This window comes from Larus michahellis, chromosome 24 (assembly GCF_964199755.1).
Source record: "Larus michahellis chromosome 24, bLarMic1.1, whole genome shotgun sequence".
In the NCBI taxonomy this organism is placed as follows: Eukaryota; Metazoa; Chordata; class Aves; order Charadriiformes; family Laridae; genus Larus; species Larus michahellis.
The window spans coordinates 3,761,730-3,787,608 of NC_133919.1; the positions used below are offsets into that span (position 1 = coordinate 3,761,730).

General features: G+C 62.4%; 1 protein-coding gene across 1 annotated transcript; it reads left to right on the top strand.

Annotated features, from left to right (window-relative positions):
- Positions 1-1,356: 1,356 nt before the first annotated feature.
- LMNA (lamin A/C) lies at positions 1,357-25,727 on the top strand. Its single transcript, XM_074566245.1, has 12 exons — positions 1,357-1,867; positions 18,847-19,003; positions 19,138-19,263; positions 19,396-19,566; positions 19,677-19,802; positions 19,901-20,121; positions 20,211-20,415; positions 20,532-20,639; positions 20,849-20,968; positions 21,070-21,165; positions 22,685-22,939; positions 24,230-25,727. Exons 1-12 carry the CDS (start codon positions 1,518-1,520, stop codon positions 24,260-24,262), a joined length of 1,968 nt encoding a protein of 655 aa, XP_074422346.1. The 5' UTR covers positions 1,357-1,517; the 3' UTR covers positions 24,263-25,727.
- The last annotated feature ends 152 nt before the right edge of the window (positions 25,728-25,879 follow it).

Sequence of the window (25,879 nt, forward strand, 5' to 3'; positions counted from 1 at the left end):
TTACAGCGCGGGGCAGGACGAGCCGGGCCGGCCGGGCTTCGGGAAGCGGCGCTTTGGCCAAGAATCTCAGCAGCCCCCGACCCCTCCATCCGCCGGGGCAGATGGTGCTTTGGGGTGGGCACCCCCACCCGGGCTATTCCCAGTGTCCCCAGCCACTGGGCACTGCTCCCATTGCAGCTTTCCTGGCTGCAGAACCCAGTTTTGCAAGCGGGAGCAGCCGAAGGGAGGAAGCTGGAGCCCCCACGACCACCACCCACCGAGGTCCTGCCTCAGCCCCTCCTTAGTGGGGTGCAAAGGGGTTGTTCCTCCATTCCCCTCGCCATTCCCAGTTCTCCCTCTTCCCCTGCAGGAGGGATTGGCTCTGGAGTGCAAAGCGTGTGTGTGCGTGTGGGGGACGAAGTCCGAGGAGGGGACAGCCCCCCCCTCCGCGGTAGCTCCTGGCGGGGGTGTGCCAGGAAGCGCGTGGCAGATCTCAAAGTCACAAGTTGCCGAATCTCGGCGGCGCCTCGAGGGAGTCAGGGCACCCCGCACCCCGCTCCGAGCTGGCCAACAGCTGGGAGGACTGGGAATCGCCCGTGGTGGGAGCTGGAGGTACGGGAAGAATGGTGGGGGGGGGGGGGCGGGGGGAGACTGGGAATGGCTGGGGTTGGGAAGTGGGAGAATGGGAAACAGCTGGGGCAGGGAAACTGGGCTCAGCTGATGCTCGAAATTGGGGGGGGGCAGTTACAAACTGAGCCCAACCAGCATGGGAAACTGGGAGGAAGGATAAAACTGGGCAGAGCTGGTACTGGGGAGGGCAAGGAAATGGGGATAGCCAGTGCTGGGAGAAGCTAGTGCTGGGGAAACTGGGGGGGTGGTGGTGAGGTGGGGGGGTGTCCTCTGGCCCCCCAGGGCTCTACGGCTGTGACGCCTGGGTGGCCTGGGGCTCTGTATTTGCGTCCCCGGAGCCCAGAGTTCGGGGTGCTCCAGGGCCCCGCGCAGCCGGGGGCTCCCGCAGTCGGGGTACGCCAGAACCCCCCCGACGCTGCTGAGATGCCTCCTGCCCTGTCCTGGGGCGGGGGGGGGGGGGCAATGTCCTGGGGGTGCCCAGCCGGGGGGTCCTGGGGGTGCCGCGCAGCCCCTCTCAAGGGTGCGCTTTGCCTTTGCCAAGCCCCCCCCCCCCCCCCAAGCTGAAATCCAGCCTCGGCCGGGGGAACTGCAGCAGAAAAGGGGGGGGGGGCGCAGGGTGTTTGCAAGGGGCAAACCCCCAGAGCCGCCCTCCCAAGGCCCCTTTTCCCAGGGATGCTTTTCCAGCCTTTGGGAGGCGATGGCCTTGACTGATGCAAGGGGGTTGTCTCCACCCAGGGCCCGGGTGACTCCACCCGCCGCCTCCCGCCGCTCCTCCTCCCGCTGCACAGCCCAGCTGGGATATAAGCAAGTCACTCACACAACCAGGAGCAGCCGAGACAGCTGGGTGGGTGGCGTGGGACGCCGAGCCGTGACCTGTGCCGTTGTCCTTCGCCTCGACACCGGGCCCCATGGCGACGCCTTCCCAGAAGAGGAGCACCCGCAGCGGGGCTTCGGGGACCCCCTTGTCCCCCACCCGCATCACCCGCTTGCAGGAGAAGGAGGACCTGCAGGAGCTCAATGACCGCTTGGCCGTCTACATCGACAAGGTGCGCTCGCTGGAGCTGGAGAACGCCGGCTTGCGGCTCCGCATCACCGAATCCGAGGAGGTGGTGAGCCGCGAGGTCTCGGGCATCAAGGCCGCCTACGAGTCGGAGCTGGCGGATGCCCGCAAGACCTTGGATTCGGTGGCCAAGGAGAGAGCCCGGCTGCAGCTGGAGCTCAGCAAAGTCCGGGAGGAGCACAAGGAGCTGAAAGCCCGGTGAGTGCCCTGGGGACAGGGAGGGGGGGACGGTGGCGGGACGGTCACTGTCGTCATGCTTGGCAGGGAGACGGGAGGGAGGAAGGAGCGACCTGGAGGAGGCAGGGAGAGGGGAAACCCGTGACCCGGCTGGGGCAGGAGCGTCCGTGGTGGGGACCGAGAGAGGAGGGAAGCTCTCCCGGCATTCCTGCTCCCCCTCCAAGCGCCATCTTTGGCCGGGATGCCCTTGGAGGGGGGATCGGGGAGCAGAGCCGCCAAAGCGCGGGGCTGGGGCTGAGGGGACGTGCCCCGGGCTCCTGGGGAGGGACTGTGCGCCGCGGGGATGGCGGCCCCTCCGCCTTCGTCATCCTGGAGCAGTTCCCAAAGGCTCCAGCGCAGAGCGGGAAGCGGTGCCAGCCAGCTGGCTCTGTCCTGCCCACAGATCTCGCCTGCTCGTCCTATTTTCCTCTGCTGTCTTTGGCACCCGTTATAGAACCTGCTCGGGTTTTGTTCGCCTTAACCCTCCCCGTGCCGAGCTGTCCCCGCTCTGCGGCGTCCCCCGCTCTGGGGCCGGCAGTGCCCGGGCAGCGCCCACATTCCCGTCCCATGGGCTGGCTCTGGGTGACGTGCTCCGGCTCTGCTTTGAGGCTCGAATCCCCCCAGCCCCTTCCCGTCAGGTTTATCTCTTTCCCTTCCTGACGTCAGACATGCTCACCGCGTTGCCACCTCCCTGCCGCCGTCGGGTGCCTCCTGGGGACGGTGGCAGATGCCCAGCGCGGGTCCCCTGAGGACGCGGGTCCCTGCACGGGGCTCCCTGGCCACTGTCACACCCCTGGCCAGGCAAGGACCGGCCGCGGGGCTTCCCTGGGGCTCTGCCAGCCCGTGCGGCACTGGGACCACAGCCCCGTCACGCTCAGCTCCCGGCATCCCGCTCCATGGAAAGTCCCTTTCCGTCCTCAGCTTTGCCTCAGGGCAGGATCCGGGCGGGACAACCCCCTCTTCCTCCATTTGAGCTTTTCCCTCTTATTCTGGACGCCCGGTTTTGAGTCGGTACCAAATGAGGCTAAAATTAACGTCCTTGGAAGATGCCATAAATACTCTATCTGCTGGGAGGGGAGCGAACGTGCAGCCTTCTCCAGCTGTCTTTGAAAGCCGGGCGGTGTTTTATATTTAGCTTTCTATTTCCCGTGCGCTGCTGCGGTTCTGTCCTTAGATAAGGCGGCTTCGCCCGTCCCGCTCGCCGGATCCCCGGGAGCTGGCGCGACGAGGGGCTGAGCTGCCTAAAGGCCTTTGCTGCCTTATGCAAACCCAGAACTATCTTGGCCGCGATCTTTCGAGGGCTGGAAAAAATGCCCGACTTGCGTTCCTGGCCGAGAGCTGCGCGCTCAGCCCGGAGCCGGCCGCGCCGCGGAGCCGGCCCCGCGAAAAATATGCGTTAAGCTTTTTTCCTGAGCTCCCGGAGCTCCCCGTGCTCGTTCCCCAATGCTGACAGATCCCCCTAAAAAAAAAAAAAGTGCTTCGACTCGAGGGGATTCCCGAAGAGCAGCAGCCGGTTTGAGGGCAGGTTTCGGTGGGGTTTCAGATGGCTGGTTTTGGAGGACGGGCGGCAAGCAGGGTTTCTGGAGAGAGGTTTTTCGATGGGGTGAGTCGCCTCTGAGTCACAGTGCGCGAGGTGGAAGAGCGGCTCTGCCGGGGGAAGCCGGTGCTATTCATTCCTGCCTCTGGCGTGTCCCCGCTTCCTTGGGCGGTGGTGCCAGAGCCGCTTTCCAACCCCCAAAATCCTTGCAGAGGGGCTGCGGCTCCTCTCGTCTCGCTGGGGACCCTCAGAGAGGGGCACAGATCAGCTGCCGCGCTGCGATGTTGCTCTTAGGGCTCGGTTTGGCTGGGGCGCCCCGAAATTTTTGGCAATGGGGCAGCCGCGAGCCCGACCCTGCGGATGGGTTGGAGCGTTCACAGGGTCGGGAAGGACCCGTGTGCCGGTGCCATCGGTACCGATGGCTGCCCCATCCCTGGAGGGGTTCAAGGCCCGGTTGGACGGGGCTTGGAGTGACCTGGGCTGGTGGGAGGTGTCCCTGCCCAGGGCAGCGGGGGGGGAACGGTCTTTGAGGTCCCTTCCCACCCAAACCATTCCATGATTCCACGATCCTGCCGGCTCTGCCTGCCCGCCCCGGGTTAGCCCGGGCATTTCTGCTGACCTGGGTGCAGCGACGCTTTTCTTGGCTAATAACTAACTTGCCAGCCCCCCGCTCGCCCCACTCTGCCCGTCAGCCCCGGGGGAAGCGCTGGGTATCTCCCGCGGGGCAGGCGGCTCTGGGGCCGTGTTATCGGCACCCGCAGCATCGCCGCTGCCCGCCACCGGGGTTGTCTCGCCTGCGCAGAAGGGAGGGCTGGGGGGTGTCGGGGCACGGCGCGTCTGGCTGCGGGCACGGTGCCCAGTGCCGGTGCTGGAGCCTCCCCGGGAGGGAGAGGAGCTGGGTGCCCCATCTGGGGTGGGGGAAGAGGGGACAGGGCGTGCAAACCCGAGACCGGTCTCACCAGCCGCTGACGCACTGGTGCGAGAGCTGCCAGGGTGGAGGAGGGTCTGGCCAGCCTGGGGCAGAGCTGGGTCGAGAGGTGCGGGCATCTGCCCGTCCTCTGCCTCCCACCACCCCCTTGTCCCGTCCGGCTGGACCCTTCCCATCCAGCTTTCCCTTCCCGCTGCCTGTTTGGCTGCTCTCGGTGCAGGTCCAAGAGGGGTTTCCCAAATCACCCGCATCATCCCACCATCATCCTCATCCCTGCGCAGCCTGGCGCTGCCTGTGCCCCCGGCCAAGGGACCGCTGCCTGGCCCCGTGCCACCCACCCGTGTCCCCAGGCCACTGCCGGCTCCCCGGCCCCGTGCGGCTGCTGACTGTGCCAGAGCCGCGTTTGAGGCGAAGCAGAGGGTGCGCTGAGGGTGGCTGGTGACTCAGGGGTGCTGGCAACGCCTGGCATCGTCCCCTCCCAGCGCGTGGGGAGAGCCAGGACCAGCCCCAAATGTCCCCATCCCAGGTGTCCCCGACCCGCGGTCCCCAAGGAGGGACGGGTGAGTGGTTTTAGAGGGCTCAGGCTGCAGCACGGCACCGGGCTGCTGCGGAGGGATGCTCTGCACCCCGGTCCTGCCCATCGCCCCCTCGCCGTGAGCTGGCTCCTGACTCACGGGGTGAGAGCAGGAGCCGCAGCCCTCGCCCGGCTTCGCCAGGGATTCACCCCAGCCCAGATCCTCGAGGCGGAGGCGTTTTGTCAGCGCAAGCCCCAATTCGGGGGCGCAGGGGGTGTATGGATACGGCCCTTGGGCTCCTCCATCCCCAGGCGAGGAGCCCCGGGGGGGGGGTCCCAGTGCCCCGCTCCCGTGGGCAAGGGGGGGCTGTGCTGTGGCCGGCTCCCTCCTCCGAAACAGGAACCGAGCCCTCGTTAGCAGCGCGGCTGATGAGCGATGGCTTCCTGAATTGCAGCCCCTAACCCGATTAAGCCGGTGCCTTGGCAGCGCCTCTTCCTCCCCGGGCCTAGATCTCATCTCTGGCCCTAATGAGGAAAAATCGCCTGTTTTCCAAAGGTTGTTGAAGAGGGTTGAGGGTGGGGGGAGGTGGCGGGCGGTGGAGCTCATCCAAGGGCAGAGCAAAGGTGGTGGCAGCGACGGTGCCAGGAGGGTCAGCCCCACAGCCCTTCCCCATCCCAGGTGGATTTTGCCCCGTGCTGGGTTCAGTGATGACCTGCCGGGAAGGAGCAGGTAAACTGGGACCCGTTTACTGGTGAGGAAAAGAAAAAGGGAAAAGAAAAAAAAAAAAAAAAAAAAAGATTAGAAATAAATCACTAAATAAGCCTCCTTGCCGCAGGGCTGGGCGCTGCCTCTCTGCCGCCTTTAGCAGCCATGTGCTCGCGCTGGAACGTTTCGCGTGGGGGAGAAACCTCAGGCTCCTGGGCTCTTTCCCCCCCGCTCTGCCTCATAGAAACCCCGCCAGGGGAGGGACGGGTTGGCTCGGAGGAGGCTTTGCCCTTTCCGAGAAAACAAAGAACAGTTTGTGCAGGCGGGTGATGCTCTGGGAGAGCGGGAGACGCGGAGCCTGGGCTGGTCCGGGACCCTCCGTGTCCCTCGAGGACCCTCTTAAACACGTCCTCCCTGAGTCTCCAGCCCTCTGGACAGATTTATTTTCCCCTGACATCCTCAGCCGGCAGCTCGGGATGGGCAGGAGCCCCTGCCCTCCCTGCGGGGCTGAAAGGCGCCGTGGCAAAAGCCCTGTTGCTTCAAGGCTGAGGCTTTTGTTCGTTACTTTTGGGGGGGGGACGACACACACATATTATTTCTTATCTGTGCCAATATCCAGCCCCGCTTTTTCCCAGCTCCCCGAGCAGGAAAAGGCTCCCCGGCTCTGCTCCCGTCGCTGGCTGCGTTCACCGGCCTCTTCCACACACTTCTGTTACCCCCTCGCTGTCCCGGGGGAGGAGGGGAACGGGAGGAAACCCCTTTTTTTTTTTTTTTTTTTTTTTATTACCATAGGATCCACCCCGGCAAATTAAGGCCCTCGGCCTCAGAGGTGGGGGATTAGAGGAGCGACTGCAGAGGGAAAAGGGGCTGGTTTTGCTGCGGGAAGGCGTCCGTCCCCCGTACAGCGCCTACTGCGGCGCGTCCCAGCCTGCCCTTGGCTGCGTTTGCTGCCACAAGTGTGTTTTTTTTTTTTCCAGCCTCGTGTGCGTCACTTGGGTTGTCTGAATCCCAATAACGCTTAAATTCGGAGCCTGGCAGAAGGGAGAGCCTTCCCCGGCGCAGTGCTCGGCCGTGGCGTGCGAGGCGGACGGGGTGCGGCACCCCCAGCTGCTGCCAGCTCCTTATTTTGCTAAATCCGTGCCCTTTGGGAGCTGCCGTTTCCTTCCCTGCTGCTGGCAGCCGCGGTAGGAGGAAGCCACCGGAGCTCTTCCCCTGCTCCTGGCCAAAATTAGGGCTGGCATGGAGGAGATCCCCGGGAAGCATCGGTGGGTTTGGGATGGGCTTCCGCATGGCAGAGCTGGGAATCGCCTCCTGCTGTCCTGCCGCCGGCCACGTTACCCGTTTCCCCGTCCTGCTCTTGTCGCGAGGCCCTTTGAGCTTCTTCCCCTGCGCCGGGCTCGGCGCGTTCCCAAACAGCCGAGGCCGGTGCCATGTGAAACCCCTGTCTTGCCCGCAGCTGCCGCCAGTCGCCCGCAGCCCCTCACCGGGGTGTCAGGGCTGGGCACCCACCTGCCTCCGCTCCTGCCACCCCCCCACCCCCCGGGGCTGAATAGCCCCAGTGTGATGCTGAACAACTGCCGGGGGCTGGCGCGGTCCCCCCCGCTCCCATGGCTGCGGCGGCAGCTGCGGCCCCCTGCGCCGCAGCCCGGCTCTCTGCCGTCCTGGGGAAAAAAAACCAAAAAACCCACCCTGTTTCGGTGTGTGAAGGGTGTCGCAGCACGTCTGCGAGCCCCGTGGTGCGCCGTGGGTGTTAAGGTTGAGCCAAAGGGAGTGGAAGTCGGTTGAAGAAGTGCATCGAACCCAGCCCGCAGGGATGCCGCAAAACCAGGCTGGGGTTAGGACACCTCGCCTTCCCGAGCGGCGCTGAGTCAGCATCGCCCGCTGCCGACCGTAAACCGATTTCCTCTCCAAGGTGAAGGCGAAGGCGCCTGTGGCTGGGCTTATCGTCCCAGCCGTAGCCAGCTGTGATGCTTTATTGCCCCTTTCACGTATTTAGAGCCAGGAGGTGCGATAGCAACAGGGACAAAGTTCCCGGGGAGGGTGCGCGGCGGGTGCCCCACAGCCTGTACTTTACCCTGCTTAATTACGGGGCTGGCACCGCTGCAGGGGCTGGCGCCGTGTCCCTGCAGAGAGGTGTCGGAGCCAGGCTTGGGCGCAAACAACGAGCTCTCGTGAAGCTTTTTGAATTTTTGCACGGGGGCTGCGAGCGGCGCAGAAGCACCTCTGGAGGAGAGAGGGTTTGCGATAGCCCAGGTCTCCCAACCCTCTTGGACAAAAGCCAGCTCCAGCCACTCGCGGCGGCTCCGGCTTTCAACAGCCGCCGCCTCCTCCGGCCGTCCAGCTCCGTGTCCCCCACCCCGGCCGAGCAAAGCTTGGCGTCTCCCTGCCTCCGTAGCGCAAATTTGTTGGGGTTTTCATTAATAACAGTTCAGGGACCCACTTTCTCCCTTAAAGCCCCAGCTCTGAGTCACGTAAATCCAGAAAAAAAAAAAAAGGCCAAGCTCTTGACACGGATGCGTAATGTGAGGGCTTCAAAGGGGTGGGAGCCTGAAGGAGACTTGGCTCTCGTGCTCATGGGCGCCCGGCTGTTTTCCAGCACTGGGGGCAGCCAGTTGCCCCATTGCAGCTCCCAGTCCCCGCTGGGAAGAGCCGCTTGTCCCCCTCTCCTTTGCAATCTGTTGGCCGAGCTCTGGGCTCGCCGGTAGCTTTGGGGAGGGCACTGGATCCAGCCCGGTGGCGAAGCAGGAGGTGAATGGTGGCAATAAAACCTCCGTGCCACTCTCCATGGGTTTTGAACGCCTGCCCCGCTCCGTGGGGAGGTTGCAGCGGGGCAGGGGGAGGATGGAGCCCGGCAGCGGGGCAGGAGCGGGGAGATGAGTCACGCTCGGCGGCACGTCTTCGGGCTGGAGCAGGGTGCGGCCGCCGCCGGCACTCCGAGGTCCCCCCGTTCCGGAGTCACGCTCGCCTGCCCCTTCCTTCCTGCCGTGCCGGGTGCTGGCGGATAACCCGCTCCCTGGCAGCATCTGTGGGGTGCGAGGATTCCCCCCCCCGCCGCGGGGCACCGCGCTGCGCTCACTCCCCCCGTCACCTCTCCAGGAGAAATTAGGGGGGGTCCAATGTGGAGCCTTCGTGCCCTGGGCCGGTGGGGGGGAAGCGGAGTGCTGGGCGGGGGGAGCAGATTTGGCTCCTTGGCACGGTGCTTTGGCAGGCCGAGATGCACCCAGAGCCCCCGTTCGCAGGGCAGGGAGGCGAAACTGCGGCACGCGTGTCCCAACTAGCCACCGGCGCTGCTTTTTCGCCTCAATTCTGTCACTCCGGTGCAAAAAGCCACCGGCTTGTGGGTCCGGGGGGCTGAGCAGGAGGGGGAAAATGGGGAGGCTGGAGCCTCTTGCAGTGGCCCCGTTTGCAATTGGGGCTAAATTGCACTTTCTAGGGATGCCGCGTCTGCAGCCCTGGAAGAAGCGGTTCTTCCCCGCACGGACGCCGAGGTGTTCTGGGTTTCGCCCCGGCACAGCGCAGGGCGGGCAGGGGGGTGCTGGGACCCGCTGCGTACGGCAGAGCGCAGTGAGGCGCCGGCGCTCGCGGTTGCTCCCGCTTCTCCCCGCACCGAGCTGCCCTTTTCCCAACAGCATCCACGTTCGGAGCCATGCCGGCAGCCACCCCGATGGAGGCGGTGACTCACGCCGGCGGCCAAAGTGGGCAAACAAGGCGGCCCCGGCGCAGCCCGCGCCACTGTGGCATGCAAACAGACCTTGTGGCAGTGTAAACACCTCGCCCGCCCTTATCTGCGCTCCCACAGCCGGGATGGCAAAACCCTTTGTGTTCCCAGGAAGATGGGTGGCAGCTGGATCCAACAATCCCCAGCTTTGTTTCTTAAGCAAATTTTACTGGCCAGAAGCTTTGTGTACCCGGACTTATGGAAAACCATAGAACCATAGAATGGTTTGGGTGGGAAGGGACCTTGAAGACCATCCCGTCCCACCCCCTGCCCTGGGCAGAGACACCTCCCACCAGCCCAGGTGGCTCCAAGCCCCGTCCAACCTGGCCTTGAACCCCTCCAGGGATGGGGCAGCCACAGCTTCTCTGGGCAACCTGGGCCAGGGGCTCACCGCCCTCGGAAGAAGGAATTTCTTCCCCACATCTCATCTCAATCTCCCCTCTTTTGGTTTCAACCCATTCCCAACGTCCCGTGGCTCCCCTCCCTGCTCCAGAGTCCCTCCCCAGCTTTCCCGGAGCCCCTTGAGGGACTGGAAGGGGCTCCAAGGTCTCCGCGGAGCCTTCTCTTCTCCAGGCTGACCCCCCCCAGCTCTCTCAGCCTGTCCTCCCAGCAGAGGGGCTCCAGCCCTCCCAGCAGCTCCGGGGCCTCCTCCGGCCCCGCTCCCACAGCTCCGTGTCTCTCCTGTGCCGAGGCCCCGGAGCTGGAGGCAGCACTGCAGGGGGGTCTCCCCCGAGGGGAGCAGAGGGGCAGAATCCCCCCCCTCGCCCCCCTGCCCACGCTGCTGGGGATGCAGCCCAGGCTGGGGGGTGTTCATGGGCTGCCAGCGCACGTTGCCGGGGCGTGTTGAGCTTCTCACCCCCCAGCGCCCCCAAGCCCTTCTCTCAGGGCCGCTCCCCATCCCGCCATCCCCAGCCTGGGCTGGCACCGGGGGCTGCCCCCACCCCGGGGCAGGACCCTGCCCTGTGCCTGGTTGAACCCCATGACGTTGGCACGGTCCCACCTCTCCAGCCTGTCCCCATCCCTCTGGGTGGCATCCCGTCCCAAACCACAACACCAGCGCACATTGCCGGCTCGTATGGAGCTCCTCCATGGGGTGAGCTGCTGCTGCTGGGGAGGAAAAAGGAGAATTTGAGCTTGTTGCCTGGTTTCCCTCTCTTGGGTCCTCTCTGCCTCGTCCCCTCTTGCCCAGGGTCCCTGTTCCCAGCTCTTCGCCCCTGGGGTGCAGCCATGTCCCCGTGAGCAGAGCAACCTCCTCCTTGCTCGCCATCGCCCCGCCTGGGAGCTGCAAACTCTGCATTTGGCATCGCCCTCGGCTCCCCCCACCCAATGCGCGCAGAGGGAAGGGAGACGGCCACCACGTTTGCATGGCGGCCACGCATTTGCATGGTGGCCATGCGTTTGCATGGTGGCCACGCGTTTCCTTGCTCCGGGGGCTGGGATTTGCATCCCTGCTCCTCTTCCGCTGCCCCGGGTCCCGGCCGCGTCCTCAGCTGCCATCTCCCAGCGAAATGCGAGCTCACGGCTGGTTTTTTCCCCCCCCACCCCAACGTTCCCCATCCCGAAGACATTATTTAACACGACTCAGCACCCTGTTTTTGACTCCTTTTGTAAAACCTCCCCCCACCACGTCAAATCCCCCCAGGGAAACGCTGGGAACCTGCACGTGGTCTCCATCCTTTAAGGCGGTGGTTTATAGGCTTTGCCTTTCTCCTTCATCAGGAGAAGGGTATATTAAAGTAAATCTGATGGGATTTCTCCGGAGGTGCAACGCGAGGAGTCGTTTTAAGCTGGGGGGAGGGGGGGGAACCAAAAATTACATATAAAACTTTCCCGTTAAGTCTTAAACCCATTATCGCAAAAACGGGGATTTGCCGTGTCGGAGCAAGATAGTCAAGACTGAGCGAAATCCCTTAAATTTAATTCAGTCCAGAAAGTAGTTGTTGGGTGAATATTTGGCCATTCTACTAAAGATAGAAACCGGCGCTTGTCGCCATCGTGGGTGTTCCCAGTGTTGCAGTGAACACTTGGGATTTCCTTGTTCTCTCCTCTTCCCAACGGCAGAAGGACGCGCAACGCAGGGTTGCGCTTTTAACAGGCTTTTATGTTATATACAACACTATCAATTATTAGCAAATTCTGGGTTGGAAGAACAAGCTTTCTTCTTGTGCCCGTTCTACCAAAACCTTGTCCTCAGAAGGTGGCAGATGAGCAACGCGGACGGTCTCGTATTCATGTATTTGAGCTATGTCTAAAAAAAATTGTCTTTCCAGCACAATTCCAGTTTGGTTTTTTGTTTTGTTTTTTTTTTTTTTGAGACAGAGAGCGAGCTCCTTTTTTCCTGATAAAGGCCGTTATTGCTTTCCTCTAGATTTAAGATGGTTCAAGTCCAGGCCACCAAGTGTCATTCAAAAAAGCCAGAGCCGAGCTGGTGTGTTCACAATCCTGGATGGGTTCATAACCGTAACAGACGGGTTTGGGTCGTGCCGAGCTTGGGCCGGCGGGTGGGGACCGATCCGTGTTTGATGGCGGTTTCCGAGCGGTTGAGGTGTTCAGGTTTTTAAAGTCTTTGGGGATTTTTTTTTTATTTTTTTTTTTTCCCAATGGAAAATACAGTTTTTACAAGCGAGGCCTTTCCCTCCCACCGGAAAGCCCAGGATCAGCCAATTCCCTCGAGACCCGCGGAGACGAAACCGCTGGCCGGGTTTTTTCCTGTGCGCCGTTGCAGCCAAAATTGCCGGGCTCTGGTGACAAACTGGACCGGTTTGCCGAAATCAAGTTTCAACCGGTGGCACTTTGCATGTTATCCCAGCCCGGAGGCCTGGGTCTCTGCCTGTTCCAGGTAGCCCAGGTGTTTGGTGGCGAAAGGGAAAATAGGGAAAACAGGGGAATTCTGCCCTCGGTTTGCTCCCTCGTCCCCGAGGCTCGGCCGCGAGCAGGGACGGGGGCTGCGCTGGTGGCTTCCAACAGCCGCCGCTCGCTTGCGCCTTCCCGGCTCTTTGTGTCCTCTTTGCGCGTGGGAGCAAAGCCCGGAAAAGTTCAAGGCAGCTGGGAAAGGGGGTGCAGAGGCAACGAGGGGGGTGCAGAGGTATTGAGGGGGGTGCAGAGGCATCAAGGTGCCGTCGGACCTGGCGGAAAGCTGTTCTCCCTGCTCCGCGCTGGGGCACGCTGTCCGCGGAGAATAAATCCTGCCCCTTGTCTCCGCGAACGCATCGATTGCTGCCCGATGCAAACCTCACCGGGGGCCCCCAAAAACGCGGCGTGGGCAGCGGAAAGCCAAGTCCCGTCCCGTCCCCCCGTCGACTCCCACACGGGAGCCGGCAAAACCCCCTTTTCCAGCTCTAAAAACCATCCGCCCTCCAAAACCACAAAAGCCACCCGTTTCTAGGGGGGACTCAGCCCAAACAGCAACGTCGCTCGATGACTTGGGATTTCCATTTCGAGCCGCTGGCGAAGGCCAGGATGAGTCACCAGCGCTGGCGTGACAGCCCCGGGACGGGGAGCGAGTGACAGCGGGGCTCCCCCGCCAGCCGCGGGGGTGCTATTTCTTCTCCGAAATGGTGTTTTTAAATAGCGGGGGGGTGGAAGGCCATCGGTCCGCGCCGTGGTCACGTGCATGGCTGTGTCGCGGCGCTGGTGAAGCCCCGTGAGGAGTGGCGCGGCTGCGGGGGGCCGCGGGGGGCGGCTGCTCTTGCCGTACCCGGCCGGAGGAGAAAAACTCCCAAAGGCTCCCTGGGGAGCGTTGGTAGCCGATTCCTGGAGGTATCCGCTGGGATCACGTTCAGGACTTTGTATGCGCCCGCAGCTCCCAGCGAGGCTCCCGGGGACGGGGTTTTGTGGAGGGACGGGAGCGACTGAGATTTTGGGAACCCCGGGTTGAAGGCTCCGTCCGCCTCCCAGCAAAACGCTCTTTTCTGCTTCCCAGCGAAGCAGCGGTTTTGGTTCATTTTTAGGACGCAAGGAAAGGCCGGATCCCAATTCCAAAAGGGCGGGGGGGGGGCGCGGGGAAAGTCCAGCTCTTTGGTGATGCCAACAAGCTGCTCTCGCTCCGCTGAACAAACCCAGGGAGGAACGTGCCAGGAGCGTGCGGCATGGCCGGCACCAACCCTGGCACCGGGAAGGGCTTTGGCAGAGCTGAGGCTGGAGGGTGGGGGCTCTTCCCGTGTATCCTTGAACCCCGCCGGCCCTGGCATCCCCGGGCTGCCGTTTGGCCGGGGTTTTGGTGCCGAGCAGGATGCTGGCGCCCTGCAGATGTTCTTCTCGCTATACATCGCGCTGGCTATTTACGGCTCCCCTGCCTGGAGACCGGCCGATGTTTATCCTGGTGATTTGGCAAAGGCGCAGCGGCACGGATGAGTCAGGAGCTGGGAGAAGCTGCTTTGCCACATTCCCATTGCCCCACCGCAGAGGTTTTCCCAAGACCGCCTTTCCTCCCGCTGGCCCTGAGGGTCCCAGGGATTCCTGCAACGGGGGAACGATCCCCGCAATGGGGGGATGATCCCTGCGATGGGGGAATGATCCCTGGGATGGGGGAGTGATCTCTGGGATAGGGCAGACAATCCCTGGGATGGGGGAGTGATCCCTGCGATGGAGGAGCGATCCTTGCGGTGGGTGGGAGGGCGATCCCTGGGATGGGGGAATCATCCCTGGGATAGGGGGAATGATTCCTGCAATGGGAGAATGATCCCTGGGATGGGGGAGCGATCCCTGGGATGGGGGACTGATCTCCGGGATAGGGGGAACGATTCCTGCGATGGGGGAGTGATCCCTGCAATGGGAGGATGATCCTGGGGATGGGGGAGCGATCCTTGGGATGGGAGAGCAATTCCCGGGATGGAGGAACGATCTCTGGGATAGGGCGAACAATCCCTGGGATGGGGAAGCAATCCCTGGGATAGGGGGAACGATTCCTGTGATGGGGGAGGGATCCCTGGGATGGGGGAATCATCCCTGTGATGGGAGAACGATCCCTGGGATAGGGGGAGCCATCCTTGTGATGGGAGAACGATCCTTGGGATGGGGGAGCGATTCCTGGGATGGGGGACTGATCTCTGGGATAGGGCGGACAATCCCTGGGATGGGGGAACGATCCCTGTGATGGGAGAGCGATCCCTGCGGTGGGGGAGCAATCTCTGGGATAGGGGGAACGATTCCTGGGATGAGGGAGGGATCCCTGCGACGGGGGAGCGATCCCTGGGATATGGAGAATGATCCCTGGGAGGGGGGGGAACAATCCCTGGGACGGATCCCCGGTGCTGGAGGCAGCACGGCGCGGCGCAGAGCGAGCCCAAGGTGGGGCAGAGCCGGTTTTCTGGGTCCTCCCAGCAATCGGCTCCATCGCAAACCTGCTCGACGCCTCTCTTGCCTCAGTTTCCCCAGCTGTAAATCTGTCGTGGGGCCTTTTCCGGGGGAGCGTTGGGCCGGGGCTCGGGGCAGGAGGAGCAGGCTGGGGGGGTCGCCTGGCAGCGAGGTGAGGAAAAAACCCGCCGTCCCCGGGGAACGGTGGATGCGTAAAAGGATTTATAGACGGGGCACGAGCCTGCGAGCCCCCCCAGCTTGGCACCTCATCCTGGGGGCAGGGGGGGGCGGCTGCGATGGGAGGCAGGGAAGGAGGGAACCCCCGTTTCTCCCCCTGGCTCCATCCCACTCCTGCTTCAGAAACGGCTCCTGGGGATTAGGGATAGGGAGAAACCAAAGGGTGTTCCCTAAAACGCACGGAGCGGGCATTGGCACCCTCCTGCCAGCCCGGCGGGCACCTGCCCAAAGCTGCTCATCTCCCGTCGGCTCCGACAGCTTTTCCAGAGGGAGAGCCCGGATCTGCGGGGTTTTTGGGGTTGGAATTTGGGGGCAGAGCGAAGGGGAAAGATGGCAGGTCCTGGGCGCCGTCCCTGATCCTTCTGCAGGGACCCTCCGCCCCGAGCGTCTTCAGCCCCCGGCCCTTTTTGAAGCCATCGCTCCAGCTTTGCCGGCTCGTGTCCGTGTCCGTGCTGAGTGCCGGCAGAGCAGCTCCAACTTTCCATTAACATTTGGATTTTCTGGCAGCTCAGCTGCGATTTTCTTTTTTTCTTCTTTTTTTTTTTTTTTTCTTCCCCTCCTTCCTGCTTTTAAAAGCTAAAAATAAAAACGTCTTGAGGCCCCTTTTCCCCTCCATCTTTTCTCTGGAGACGTTTGTTTCTTGAGGATTTGGTGCCTCTGTTGTGTTTTTTCTCCTCTTGGCTTCGGTAAATGCTTGTTTTTTACGCCCGGCTCTCCCAGCACGGGGGATCAAATCCCGCGGGACGCCGAGCCCGTGTCCTTCAGGGTGGATCTCTGCTTCCCTTTTGGCTGGCAGAGGATTTGGGATCTTTTTGGCAGGATGGGGGGACCGGTGAAACCCTCCGGGGAGGAGGAGGACGGTCCCTCTTCATCCCTGGGCCGAGGGAAGTGGGAGCGACGCAGCTGCCATCCAAAGTTTTTTATTTTTAGCCCCGCGCCAGCTGGAGCCGGGGAGGCTGCGGGGGAAATAAAAGCAGGACCCAACGGGAGGCGAAGGGAAAATCCAAACCCTGGTTGGGCTGGAACGGGGAGCACAAGGGCTCGCCTGGGGGCGGTGGGCATGGGGAAGGAGGGGGTCCCGGTGCCGGAGAGGACGCACAGGAGCGTTGGAACGTCGTCTGGAGGCTGCCGCGTCGGGAGTCAGGGCTGCGTTTCGAAGGAAGATTCGGGAGATGCTCAGGTCCCGGAGAGCAGCGTCGCGCAGAGCCCCGGCCTCGCCGGAGGAGGCGAAAGGACAGGGCAGGGGTTCGTCTCACCCTTCACCTTCCCGCAAAACAGCTCCCAGAATCAGCCCCGCCGGCAGGCGCCCGGCTCTGCTCCTCCTTGGCGCAACCCGGAGCCGGGCACGGGAGGCTTGTATGGAAAAAAGGATTTGTCCTCAATTCTGGGATTTACCACGGGGCTTTCTAGGCATCGGTGCGTTTTGCCCTGAGTCCTGGATGCCTCCGGTCCCCTGGAGAGGGCGAATCTGTCACCGCTGCGGAGGCACAAGTGCATCTATCTAATCTCAGCGTTTTCCCTTCCATATTTCACTTATCAATGGTACCGGTGTTCCCTAAAGAGTCGTCGGAGGCTTCGGGATGTGCCTGGTGCACGTGCCACAAGCCCCATCCCAAAAAGCCGGCGACCCCCAGTCGTACCCGAGTCCCTGCAGCCGACACGGTGAGCAAAGAGCTAAGGAAGCAAAATGCCGAGGGCAGGCTCTTCCCCGAGCTCAGCGCCAGTGTTAACTCCATCCAGGACAGCGGGATGAAACCCCGCCGGCAGCGCCGGGGCGGCCACGCTGGCTGCAAGGGCGAGCCGCTGCCAGATGGGAAAACTCAGCCTCAAACGTTGCTCGCAAAGGGCTCCGGATCCACTCCCAGATGGCATTTTTGTCCTATGAGTCACTGGCATGAAAAGAGCGGGGACCCGCCGGCGTGGGCTGGAGCGGCCGGGCTCCGGCACAGGCTCCGGCACGGGCTCCGGCAGGCGGAACCGCGGTTCCCCGCCAAAGGGGGTTCATGGGGTACGGCACGCAATTATCTCAGAACACCGTCTCCGGTGTTCAGAAAGCAGAAAGAAACGCAGGAAAACCTGCTGTTGGCCAAGGAAGGAGCTTCCCAAGTGCGTGCAAGTCTGGGGACGCCGGTCCCTGCTTGTCCCCGGTCCCCGTGGGCAGGAGGAGAGGAGTCGAGCCGCCTCCTCGGCATCTCGCTGCTGACGCTGCCCCGTCCTGCCCCGGGGCCCGATCCCGCAGCTGGGGCAGGCTGAGCCCCGTCTCCGCCGCCGGCCCCTCCCTGGTATGTTTTTACCCATGATCTCATGGCGCGGGTGCGCGCTCGCCGCCCCAGGAATGCGCACCACGCACCGGCCTGCGGCCAACGCTCGCCCCCGGCCGAGGGGGCACCGCAGCCGGCGCCGGTTCCCGGGCGCATCCCAACTCCATGAGTCCCGCGCCCGATTTCCAGGGAGGTGGGGTGACAATCCCCGTCGTGAGCCGACAGCGCAAGCCGGCCCGGTGCCGGCGGCCGCTGGGTGCCGCAGACAGAGCGTAGGGTCTGTTCTTTTTATAGGCCCTGCCGAAATAGCGTCAGGTGGCGTTTTGGTGGTTCAGTCGGATCAAATTCCCGAGGCTCGCGGCACGTCTCGGCTCTGCCGCCTCTGAGAAACGGCCTCGACCTGCTGTCGGGGCTGAAAAAGCGAGAGGGGATGGAGGCAGGGGATGGCGGGGGGCTGTGAGGGTGCGCAGCGGTGCTGGGGGCCGGGACACGCGGCCGCTGTGCCATGCCACGCTGCACCGCGTCACCCCACACCGCGCTGTGCCACACTGCACTGTGCCATGACACACCATGTCATGCCGCGCTGCACTGTGTCACCCCACACCGCATCACCCCACACCGCGCTGCGCCATGCCGTGCCGCACCACGCCACACTGTGCCAGGCCGTGCTGCATCATGTCACACCACACCACGCTGTGCCTCGCCGTGCCATGCTGTGCCATGCCGTGCCGCACCGCGTCACACCACACTGTGCCATGCCATGCTGCACTGTGCCATGCCACCCTGCACCATGTCACACCACACTGTGTCACACTGTGGCGTGCTGTGCCATGCCATGCCGCACCGTGCCACACCACACCACGCTGTGCCACGTCGCACTGTGCCATGCCATGTCGTGCCACGCCGTGTCACGCCGCGCTGTGCCATGCCATGCCGTGCCACACCACACCACGCCATGCTGTGCCACTCCGTACCGTGACACACCACACCATGTTGTGCCACGCCACGCTGTGCCATGCCATGCCGTACTGTGCCACACCACGCCATGTCACGCCGCGCTGTGCCATGCCACTCCGTACCGTGCCACACCACACCCCGTTGTGCCACACCACGCTGTGCCATGCCATGCCGTAGTGTGCCGCACCACACCACATTGTGCCACGCCATGCTGTGCCATGCTACACCATACCATGTCACACCACACCACACTGTGCCACGCCGCGCTGTGCCATGCCACGGCACACCGTGACACACCACGCCACGTTGTGCCACGCCGTGCCGTGCCATGCCACGCCGTACTGTGCCACACCACGCCACACTGTGCCAAGCCGCGCCGTGCCATGCCATGCCATACCGTGCCACAGCACGCCACGTTGTGCCATGCCATGCCACGCCGTACCGTGCCACACCACCCCACGTTGTGCCAAGCCGCGCTGCGCCGGTCGGCACTGACCTCTAGTGGGTGCAGCCGGGCCCGGGTGCGCATACTGCACCGGGGCGTTACGGCCCCGAGACACCTCCTGCTCCCCCAGTTTTTCCCAACCTTTTCTGCTTTCCGGTATCCAAACCGGTGCGGGACGGGACGGGTGGCCGGGAGGTGCCGGTGCCTTTGGCGGGTGGGTGTAGGGTTCAGTCCCGCAGCTCTTCTGGGGGCGATCGGAGGGGTGCGGACGTGACGCTCGGTGTGCTGGGCGCGGGGCGCGATGCCTGGTTCCTCCCCGCCGTGCCGCTTACCCCCCTGCCCCGTGCCACCGGTGCCTTGCAGGAATGCCAAGAAGGAAGGGGACCTGCTGACCGCCCAGGCGCGCCTCAAGGACGTGGAGGCCCTACTTAACTCCAAGGAGGCCGCGCTCTCCACGGCCCTGGGCGAGAAGAGGAACCTGGAGTCCGAAGTGCGGGACCTGAGGGGGCAGGTGGCCAAGGTGAGCGGTGGCAGCCCTGTCCCCAGTTGCTCCAGGGACCCCCGGGTCCCCTCGGTGCCAGGGGCACGGCTGGGCGGTGGGTCCTGGACAGTCGCCGGGAGCCTGCTCTGACGGTCCTTCTCCATTCCCCGCAGCTGGAAAGTGCCTTGAGCGAAGCCAAGAAGCAGCTGCAGGATGAGATGTTGCGCCGCGTGGACGCCGAGAACCGGCTGCAGACACTGAAGGAAGAGCTCGAATTCCAGAAGAACATTTACAGCGAGGTGAGGTGCCATGTGCGGTGCCGGGCTTGCTTGGGCTAACACCCCTCCCCCCCCGCAATCCGTGTGTTGTGTCCCCATCCCCAAGCTGATCCCAACCCCGAGGTGACACTGTGTCCCCTGGCCTGTCCCCAGGAGCTGCGGGAGACCAAGCGCCGCCACGAGACCCGGCTGGTGGAGATCGACAACGGGCGGCAGCGGGAGTTCGAGAGCAAGCTCTCCGAAGCCTTGCAGGAGCTGCGGAGACAGCATGAAGACCAGATCAGGCTTTACAAGGAGGAACTGGAGAAGACCTACGGGGCGAAGGTGAGCAAGCACCCCCCCCCCTCCCCGATCCTCTCCCCACCCTGCCCGGCGGGGTGCCGGTGGGCAGAAGGCGCTGGGGATGCCAACCCCTCCCCGGTCTTGTCCTCCAGCTGGAGAACGCCAAGCAGTCGGCTGAGAGGAACAGCAACATGGTGGGTGCTGCCCACGAGGAGCTGCAGCAAACCCGCATCCGCATCGACAACCTCTCCTCTGAAGTCAGCCAGCTGCAGAAGCAGGTGAGGCTGGGGGATGTCCCCCCCTCCCCCGGCCCCGGGGATGGTCCCCTCCTGGGGATGGTCCCCAGCAGCCATCCTCACCTTCCTTCTCCACGCAGTTGGCCGCCAAGGAGGCGAAGCTGCACGATTTGGAGGATATTCTGGCCAGGGAACGCGAGACCAACCGGCGCCTGCTCTCCGACAAGGAGCGGGAGATGGCCGAGATGCGGGCGCGCATGCAGCAGCAGCTGGACGAGTACCAGGAGCTGTTGGACATCAAGCTGGCTCTGGACATGGAGATCAACGCCTACCGCAAGCTGCTGGAGGGCGAGGAGGAGCGGTGAGCGCGGGGAGCTGCGCCCAGTGGGCTCTGGGGGTCCCAGCCCTCGTGTCCCCACTGACTCCATCTCTCCTTCTCCTCCTGCCCAGGCTGAGGCTGTCCCCCAGCCCTTCCTCCCACAAAGGGGCGTCCCGCAGCCACTTGTCCACCCCGGGCTCCTCCAAGAAGCGGAAGCTGGAGGACAGCGAGAGTCGGACCAGCTTCTCCCACCACGCCAGGACAAGCGGCCGCGTCGGCGTGGAGGAGGTGGACTTGGAGGGCAGATTCGTCCGTCTCAGGAACAAGTCCAACGAGGTGCGTTTGCCGTCGGGGAGGACCCTCTGGGGGTTCAGCCACGGGCAGGAGGTGAACGAGGACAAGCTGGGGAGGAACTGGAGGATCTCAAGGTTGCCGCTCTCTCTCTCGCACAGGACCAGGCGATGGGGAACTGGCAGATCAAGCGGCAGAATGGAGACGATCCCCCCATCACCTACCGCTTCCCCCCGAAGTTCACCCTGAAGGCTGGCCAGGTGGTCACGGTGAGTCACTGCCCGGAGAAGAAGGATCCAGCCGAGATCCCAAACCCAGCCGGTGGTGGGTGGTGGCCACCGGTTGGTGACACCGAGTGGCTGGAGCCAGGGCGCCGGCTCCTCGGCACATGGCTTTTTTGGGGGGGACAGAGCCGCATGCCTGGGGTCCGGGCTCCGCAGACCTGAGACGTCACTTTCCTCTGTGCTTTTCTCCCTAGATCTGGGCCTCGGGGGCCGGGGCGACCCATAGCCCCCCCAGCAACGTGGTGTGGAAAGCCCAGAGCAGCTGGGGCTCCGGGGACAGCCTGCGCACTGCCCTCATCAACTCCAACGGGGAGGTGAGAGCCCGGCGGCAGCACCGGCTCGGGGCGCAAGGGGGTGGGCAGACACCGAACCCCCCACCCCCACCCCCGCCAAACTCCTTTCCTGTCCCCCGCAGGAGGTGGCCATGCGGAAACTGGTCCGCACCGTGATCATCAACGATGAAGACGAGGATGAAGACGACGATGACGCCATCCACCACCGCCATCACCACGTGAGTGCCGCGCTGGGGAAGGCGCTGGTCCCAGGGGTGCTGGGGGGGGGATGCTGGCGGGGGGGGTCGGCAGGGTGGGGGGCAGCTCAGCACCGCACAGGATGAGGCCTCGTGGGAGAAGGCAGTTGGGAGGCTGCTGTGGGAACAACCACGGGGGAGAAGCCGACAGAGCTCTGGCACACGGAGAAGATCACTGCTCGCCAAAAAAGCTCTAGGGACCTTGCTGGAACTCATCTCCGACCCCGAGCAACCTTGACCTGCCAGGAAAAAGGCTGGAGGAGCCGGGAGGGAGGACCAGCCGGTACCTCGCGCCGCTCGGAGGTGGAGGGCAGGGTGGTGGGAAGTTGATGGATGATGCTCCTCGGCGGCAGCTGCTCCATCCTCTCCTCTTCGCGAGGGGGCTGGAACGAATCCAGAGGTGACTTTGTCCTTCCTCCCGGCCCATCGCTCCCCTCCACGGAGCTGAAATATGCACCAGGAAGAGCTGCGGGCAGGGAGCAGGCAGGCAGCAGGCAGGGAACAGGCAGCGTGCCCGGAGCAGAGCTGCAGCCGCTTCTCCCCATAGAAGGGGGACTGCAGCCCAGGACCCCCCCAGCCCATCCCGCAGGGAGAGATCTGTCTTGCCCAGGAGACGCCTGCAGGAATCATGCACGGAGAGGTGCCATCGCTGCCATGCTGTGCCTCAGCGCCGGCAAAAAAACCGCCAGATGCCGCTGCCCCGGGGGCTCTGTGTGCCAGGAGCAGGATGAGGCCTCCATCGCCCGCTTTCCTTGGAGTTCTCTGGATGTGAAGAGCCGCACCGAGACGGATATCGATTATCCCTGGCCGGAGGAGCCAGTGCTGCCCATTCATCTGAGGGCGAATCCTTTCCAAGAGCGCATTTCCCGTCGGCAAGCAGTCGGCTTGTGCTCTCCCAGGCAGCGAGGAAGAGGATGCTCTTGGATAAGCAGAAGAGAAGCGCGGCTGAGACGTCTCCCATGTGCGGAGAGCCCGGGGTGCAAGGACAGGGCAGCAGGGACGGTTCACCCGGTGCGCCAGCCCTGGGAATTTGGGATTAGAAATATAAATAAATACTATAAATATATAGAAATAGAAATAATAGAAATAGAAATAGAAATAGAAATAGAAAGAAATAGAAATAGAAATAGAAATAGAAATAGAAATAGAAATAGAAATAGAAATAGAAATAGAAATAGAAATAGAAATAGAAGAGGAGAAGAAGAAGAAGAAGAAGAAGAAGAAGAAGAAGAAGAAGAGGAGGAGGAGGAATAATAGTAATAATAGTAGTAATAATTATTATCATTACTATTATTATTATTTATTATTATTATTTTTAAACCACATGATGGGGAGGATGGCTGGAGTACGGACCTTCTTTGAAGACCAACTTGAAGAGCCCTCCCTGGGTGACACCGGCGCTGCCGCGGTGCCCAGGACAGGGTGCTCGGGGCAGAAGATGCTCAGGCGGGTGCTCAAGGTTGTTCTCTCTGTCGTCCCCCCCCTCCCCGCCCCCATCTAGGGTAGCTGCAGTGGCTCTGGGGACCCCGGTGAATACAACCTGCGCTCGCGCACGGTGGTCTGCGGCACGTGCGGCCAGCCGGCTGAGAAGTCGGGCGGCCAGAACACCGGTATCAACACCGTGTCCTCGGGCTCCTCCACTTCCAGCGTCACCGTCACCCGCAGCTACCGCAGCGTCGGCGACTCCGGCATCGGCCTTGGGGAGAGCCTGATGAGCAGGAACTACCTCCTGGGGACCTCCAGCCCCCGTAGGCAGGTTAGTGGTGTGGCCAGAGCCCGGGTCCAGCTCTCCCTGTGCCGGTGGGTCTCCACACGGTCCCTCCCAGCCCCTCTTGGTGCGGGGGGGGGCCCTTCCCCTCCCTCCTCTCCTCCTCTCCGCTTTTCCTCCTGCCCCGGCCACTGTCGGGCTCTTTGCCAGGGGAGCGTGGAGTCCAAGAGGGACTGGAAAAGGACGTGGCCGTAGCATCCCCATGCCTGGAGGGGTTCAAGGCCAGGCTGGATGAGGCTTTGAGCAGCCTGGCCTGGTGGGAGGTGTCCCTGCCCAGGGCAGGGGGTGGCACTGGATGGGCTTTAAGGTCCCTTCCAACCCGAACCATTCCATGGTTCTCTGATCTCCCCACCCCATCCCATGCTCGGCCCCTCTCGGCAGCCCCGGAGCTTCCTTCATCCTCCATGTTCCACCACCGCCCAGCGTTATCCAGTTCTGGAGCCCCTACTACAAGAAAGATATGGTTGCGCTGGAACATGTCCAGAGAAGGGCCAGGAGGATGATCCGAGGGCTGGAGCACCTCTCCTGTGAGGACAGACGGAGAGAGCTGGGGTTGTTCAGTCTGGAGAAAAGAAGGCTCCGAGGAGACCTTATGGTGGCCCACCAGTATCTGAAGGGGGCCTACAAGAAAGCTGGGGAGGGACTTTTTAGGATGTCGGGTAACGGTAGGACTAGAGGGAATGGGTTAACACTAGAGCTGGGACGATTCAGACTGGACGTTAGGAAGAAGTTCTTCACCGTGAGGGTGGCGAGACACTGGCCCAGGTTGCCCAGAGAGAAGTTCTTCACCGTGAGGGTGGTGAGACACTGGCACAGGGTGCCCAGGGAGGTGGTGGAAGCCCCATCCCTGGAAGTTTTTAAGGCCAGGCTGGACGGGGCTCTGAGCAACCCCATCTAGTGGGAGGTGTCCCTGCCCACGGCAGGGGGGATGGAACTAGATGATCTTTAAGGTCCCTTCCAACCCTAACGATTCCGTGATTCTCTCCGTGCTGGGAACAGGAATATTTCAGCACTTGCAGATGAATACCCTCGCTATTAGTCAATATTATTACCCTAATTCCCAAATTTCTGACTCCAGTGCTAGAAATAGCCCAGCCAAGGGGTAGTCGTTGTACGCCAAGGGTGGACGAGAGCCAGGGGCGCACGCGGTCGGGCACCGTGGGCATCCGGAGGGTCCCGCTATGGACATCGCCGCCTCCCCCACAGCCGGAGCAAAGGGATGGGAACCAGGAACACGGGGTTATTTCTAATTTTCTGCTTTTTCTTTCTTCCTCCCAGGCTCAGGCCGTGCAAAACTGCAGCATCATGTAACTCCGTGGCACCATTCCTGTGTTTGCTGGCCGTCTCCAGCTCGTTTTTTTCCCAAAGCAAAAGAAATATTTTTTTTTTTCCCCCCCTTTAAAAAAAAATGATACCAAAAACCAAGGTTGGGGTTTTTGTTTTCTATAGCAGGAATTTTATATATATATATATATATATATATTAAAAATGCTAAAAGATGCTTTGATTTTTTTTTTTGTAAAGAAAAAAAATCTATTTCTATAAAAAAAAACAAACAAACAAACAAACAAAAAAAAAAAAAAAGCTTTTCAGCTTCGTAATTTTTTTAAAACTTCAGCCAAAGACACCGAGGAGTCGTGTTTACCGAACAGCCCCGCGGGAAGAGATTGTCGTTTAATAGCTCTTTAGATTGTACCTTTTTTTGCCAAAGCTTTTTTATCCAGGAGCGGGAGAGGCCGCGCCGTCGGAGGGGCTGGGGCAGAGGCCGAGCCCCGATGCTGGCGCCCATCGTCCCGCCGGGCCGTGGAGGTCGCTGTCTCGAGCAGAGCGCGGCACCTCCGCAACCCTTATTTTTGTTTTTTTTGGTTTGTTTTTTTTTTTTTTTGAGGGGGTGGGCGGTTTCTGAAAACCCAAAATTCCCTTTCTTTCTTTTTTTTTTTTTTTTTTTTTTTTTTGGATTTTTTTTCTATTTTACTGCAGGGGGGGCCTCCCGTGGGGGTGGCTGGCGGGCGACGCCCCGCGTCTCTCCGCGGCCGTGCGGGCATTTCCCCCAGCTTGGCCCGCGTGCGCCCTCCCGGCGCTCCACGTACTGTATCGCCCACCCCCGGCACCTCTTGCCCTTTGGGTTTTCGTTATTTTTTTTTTATCAAACAGCCCAGTTGTGCCTTAGCCGAGGCTGGGAGCCCCCTCCCGGCCCCCTGCACAGCGTGGATGTAGAAGGAGTTTGGGAAGTGAAAACCCACCGGAGCTGCATCCCGGGACCAGGTGGATTTGACGGATGGGGTGATGGAGCTCGGACCCCGTGGACCCCCCTCTTTTGGGGCTGCCGCATCCAGTGGGGTTCACCCCGGTTTTTTTCTCGGCCGCGGTTAGTTGGGCTCTCCTCCGGTGGCGGGAGCTCGGGAGCCCGTTTCGGGGAAGGATGAGGCCAAGGATGCTGAGTCCAGGACAGGGCTGGTTTGCCAGGAGGGCGCTGAGAAAGGCTTTTTGTCCCAGTGAGGGGGATTTTGGGGTCCGGCGTGGGCAGCTCCCCTCTCTTCAAGGGTCCATCCAGCCGGTGACGGAGATTTCAGCTTTTTGCCTCGATTGGGGAACGCCGGCAGCACCCCCTGCCTCGAGCGCGGCCTGGGGGCAGGATCGGGTCCCCAACATGAGCCCCCCCTCTCCCCCCGACTCCGGCGGGATCTGGTGAGACCGCGTTTGTATTTGTGCTTGCAAAGCTTCCGTATTACTGCCTGTATTTCCTTGCAGAATCAATACAGCTGAACCCTTTCCACCCCGCGTGCTGTCGTCAATCTGTCCTGGGGGGCGGAATTTGGCAGGGGGGGGCGGGGGGAGAGGCTTTGCTGCACCCCAGCTTGGCGCTCGCTCTTGGCCCGGGGTGGGGGGGGGGATCTCTTTCAGCCCCCCCATCCAGGGCTGGGGCTC